Source organism: Alosa alosa, chromosome 22 (genome assembly GCF_017589495.1).
Source record: "Alosa alosa isolate M-15738 ecotype Scorff River chromosome 22, AALO_Geno_1.1, whole genome shotgun sequence".
NCBI lineage: Eukaryota > Metazoa > Chordata > Actinopteri > Clupeiformes > Clupeidae > Alosa > Alosa alosa.
This window is the reverse complement of record NC_063210.1, coordinates 27,017,617-27,022,616: the sequence shown is the minus strand read 5'-3', so window position 1 is coordinate 27,022,616 and position 5,000 is coordinate 27,017,617. Positions and strand designations below refer to the sequence as shown.

General features: G+C 45.8%; 1 protein-coding gene across 1 annotated transcript in view; it reads left to right on the top strand.

The window, feature by feature from the left end:
- rfx1a (regulatory factor X, 1a (influences HLA class II expression)) overlaps positions 1-5,000 on the top strand; it is a 34,919-nt gene that overhangs the window by 16,663 nt on the left and 13,256 nt on the right. The window contains 2 exon segments of the mRNA XM_048232635.1: positions 3,432-3,609; positions 4,336-4,451. Of these exon segments, the coding sequence (XP_048088592.1) occupies positions 3,432-3,609; positions 4,336-4,451 (294 nt within the window).

Here is a 5,000-nt window from a genome sequence, read left to right as displayed (position 1 = left end):
CTCAGGATCTTAATCATGTGACTAAATTAGGAAATGGATTTTGCTTCCTTAACTCATTGAGTGCCAAAACTTAATATTACGTTTTTTAGCTTTTTTAATTATTATTATGAAACTAGACACTCTAACACACCTTATATGTGATTTTGGGAACTCTGTGATGAATAGAAATTAAATATATGGACGATCAAAAACTCATGAAAACGCAATAATCTGGACATTTTATCTGACATTTAATCTTAAAACTCTGGTTTTTGATGGTTGCTGCTTTGGGTTGAATCAGTGACACATAGCCTGGCGAAGCCAGACCCACATTAAAATGTGTTAGCAGTGCTCAGTCCGGGGCGGGATAATCAGTTGTCTTTCAAATTCCTCTGCACGCAATAGGATATTGTTTTCAAGTAGCAGGGAATACAAAGCCAAACCATCAATCATTATGTTAAGCCCACCAAACGACTCTATACACGCATTTCAATGCCTGATTAAGTTTCGATTTCTGGTGCTCACAAGCCATTGGAGAGTTGCTAGACAGCCCTGGCAGCAATGTAATTTGCTGCAGCTAAGCAGCGTCCTAGATTTCTAGGCTAAGACACATGCACGCCAGGTCAAAACCAGGCCATTTTCGTGGGTTTATCACTAGGTGGCAGTCTTTCCAGGCCCCGCTAGGTCACTTCCTCGAAACTTTACAGGCAACACTTCATATTTCATCAAAGACGCTACATCTCCATTTCTAGAAATAAAACAGGGATTTCATGAAAACTAGCCACTGTTTAGCTTGGGATTTCTTAGGAACAGAGGCATGTAGAAATAAACGGTTTGTACCCACTGAGAGCTTAAAGTCTCACCTTTCAAACAAGCCATGTGTCCATAGCTATAACATAGAATACGCTGTGGCTCTACAAAAATCGTCAACAATGATCAAGATTGCTGGCACTCTGGGTCAAAGCTTCTCCCAAAACAGCACAGCATTCAATGAATTAATAAATGATAATAAATACTCTGCTTTTGCCTAACATCTTAATTGGGGCCTTCAGTTAATCTGGCACCTTAGCATCTGATTGGTTACCCAGTGTTGAATTTAGCCTGGTGTCTTAGCATCTAATAATTTACTCAGTGTTGATTAGCCTGGTGACTTAGCATCTGATCACTTACTCAGTGTTGATTAGCCTGGTGACTTAGCATCTAATAACTTACTCAGTGTTGATTAGCCTGGTGACTTAGCATCTAATAACTTACTCATTGTTGATTAGCCTGGTGGCTTAGCATCTAATAACTTACTCAGTGTTGATTAGCCTGGTGACTTAGCATCTGATCACTTACTCAGTGTTGATTAGCCTGGTGGCTTAAAGGAGAAATCCGGCTGATTTTTACATGGAACTTGATCGCTAGACGTCGCCGAGTACTGTTGATAAAAAAAAAATGACCAAAATCGGTGCTACCAAACTGGAGTAGTGGCCATTGAGCTACAATGCCGGGTCTGGGGGCATCATCTAAACGTGCCTTTTTTGCTTCTTAACAGACTCAAAATGTCATTAAAAGGTCTGAACAATATGAACATGAGTCCTTACGTGACAAAATGATGCATTTTCTACTCATTACATTACATTACATTACATTTAGCAGACACTTCTTGACCAAAGTGACTTACATATACAGTATGTCCAGCTATATTAAGGGGATCACATTGTCCCCGAGCAACTTGGGTTAAGTGCTTGCCAAAGGGCACAACGGTGGAAGCCGGAATTGAACCGACAACTTTCAGGCTACTGCACGCTAGCCCAGCTCCTTAACCACTACACTACCACCACCTACAGGCTACTGCACGCCAGCCCAGCTCCTTAACCACTACACTACCACAATCCCTACCATTAGCTGTGAAGAAACCGGTCCAAATTCGGACGCGAAAACCGGCCCATCACCATACTACTCTGTTTGCCTTTTCCTGCAACAACTGAATTCCCAATGATGCTGAGGGAGCGAAGCCAGTAACGTAGGCATCATTTTGACCGCTTTCCATGTAGTTACATAGTCATTATATGGTCATAAACATTACAGTGCTCAATTACATATTTTTGAGGGGAAATAAACGTAAAGTTTTTTTTTGCAAAGCCGCATTAGCTTCTCGATAACAGAGTTTCTTGGGATTTCCTGGGAAGCGACTGATGGAAACTGAGGTATGTGACAGTACAAACTTTGAATTTAAACAGTTTTGTCACAGCTAATGAGTAGAAAATGCATCGCTTTGTCATGTAAGGACTCCTATTGTACAGACCTTAGCATCTGACCAGTTTCTCAGTGTTGATTTTAGCCTGGTGACTTAGCATCTAACAATCTAATAACACATCAGTGTTGATTAGCTTGATGTCTTATAGTAGTAATCAGGGTATGGGATTCTAGCAGGGTACAGGCTACGGGATTGTAGTTGGTTCAGGTCCTAGAAACCAGATTTTGAGGTGTTGCTGGCCTTTCTATTTAGTATACCTTTCATTTCTTTCTAGCCTAGCATAGCGTTAGCTCTCGCTACAGAGTCATACCACAGCCCATGAGACTTCATTTCCCAGCATACAGTGCGTGTGTACCACATCAGCAGGTCCCAGCTGGCCCATAGCTATCTGAGGCTATGTCCCCATGTTGCAGGGTATTTTTAAATACAAATATTTTAACTTCCGTTAACTATTATAACTTCCAACAGTTTTTGGATTGTGACCTGATATTTCCTCCTTTGTTTAAAATGTTCGGTCAGGTCTCTGGCTGTTTGATTGACATGTCAGGTCTCTGGCTGTTTGATTGACATGATCTCGACAGCCCATAATGCCTGTTTTTGTGTTCCCATGTGGACAGAACTATTTTAACATGCAAAGGAGGGGGTGGGGGGAAATCTGTTTTTAAAAAATACCGGCTACGTGTGGACATAGCCTGAGAGCAACATCCCATAATTTTGATCAGTCTACATGGCATACCCACACTGTAGGCCACGGCACGCATAATCTGTGTGTCTAGTGTGTGTGTGTGTGTGTAGGTGTGTGTTTGTGTTTGTGTTTTTACATTTGTGTGTCCTCATGTTGTACTTATGTGAAAAATGAAAATCAGTGTGTGTGTGTGTGTATTTATATGAATTTGTGTGTTTGCTGGAGTGTACTGCTTTAGTCTGTTAGTGTGTGTGGGATTTGTGTGATTTAGTGTGTGTTTGTGTGAGTTAAGTGTGTGTTTGTTTGAGTTTAGTGTGTGTTTGTGTGAGTTTAGTGTGTGTTTGTGTGAGTTTAGTGTGTGTGTGTCTCCCTGACTGTAGACGGTTATAGTATGTGTTTGACTGTACAGGTATATTGAGCTTTTGAGTCTCTGTGTGTGTGTAGTGCGTCGTCGTCGCGTCGCGCGTCGCGTCGCAAGATAACGTCGCGTCGCGTCTTGCGTGTGTGGTGTGTGTGTGTTGTCAGGTGCAGTGGTTGCTGGATAACTATGAGACTGCTGAAGGCGTGAGTCTGCCACGGTCCACCCTGTACTGCCACTATCTGCTGCACTGCCAGGAGCAGAAGCTGGAGCCCGTCAACGCCGCCTCCTTTGGGAAGCTCATCCGCTCTGTGTTCAACGCCGCGGCGCAGACTTTGGGAACCTGCTTCATCCGCCTGCGCGTTACACCGCGCCGCCTACGCCGACGCTGCGAGACCTGCAGGCACCGCCGTGAGACACACTCACACTACACCGCGCACACACACACACGCACACACACACACACGCACACACACACACACGCACACACACACACACACACACACACGCACACACGCACACACGCACACACACACACACACGCACACACGCACACACACACACACACGCACACACGCACACACGCACACACACACACGCACACACACACACACACGCACACACGCACACACACACACACGCGCACACACACACGCACACACACACACACACGCACACACACACACACACACACACACACACACACACGCACACACACACACACTCACACACACACACACACACACACGCGCACACACACACGCACACACACACACGCGCACACACACACGCGCGCACACACACACGCACACACACACACACGCACACACGCACACACACACACACACGCACCCACCAACAACACACAGCGTCAACGCCGCCTCGCCGGGAAATGTCCACTCGTGTTCATGGAACTACGCACACTGGCATGTGTGTGTGCATGTGTATGTGTGTGTGTGTGTTCGGCTTTAATACCACTACTATGGTCACACACACACACACACACATATCTCGATGAGACCCAGTGGAAACTGGTGTCCTGCTGGTGTGTGTGCGATATGTGTGTGTGTGTGCAAAACTCTAAATACCACTACTACGAACTGCGGATCGTAGCTCATCTCACAGGGACTCGCGGAGACCAGCACCCAGCCTGCATGAGACAGCAGCCCTTTTCCCCAAAGCAGAAGGCGTGTGTGTGTGTATGCGCGACTGCCTACGCTCTGCCTGCGTGGGCGTGGAAATAATGGCAACGCGATAGCTAATGTCATCGTGGTGGTAAAGTAAATGCTGCCTGCGATAACGTGGCGTGCTGTTCATCTCGTGGTGGTAATGCGTGTGTTAACTGTTCATCTACGTGCGTCGTGTGTGTCCTGCTCCTGTTCATCTCGTGCGTGTGCGTGCCGTGTGTTAGCGCGCGTGCCATCTCCGTGCGTGTGTGCGTGCGTGTGTGTTAATATTCATCTAAATGCGTGTGTTAATATGGGCGCGTATTGTGTGCATATACCCAATGTCGTCGTGGCCTGTCGTGCGTGTTTAACGCTTGTTGCCGTGCGATGTGCGTGCGTGTGTGTTAACCAATAACGTGCGTGTGTGTTCATCTAAATGCGTGTGTGCGTGTGTGTGTGTGTACTTATTCATCTCAAATGCGTGCTCATCGCGGTAATATTATGTACTTTATTCTGGCATCGTGCGTCGTGTGTGTTAATAACCTTGTTCATCGTGCGATGACCAATAGC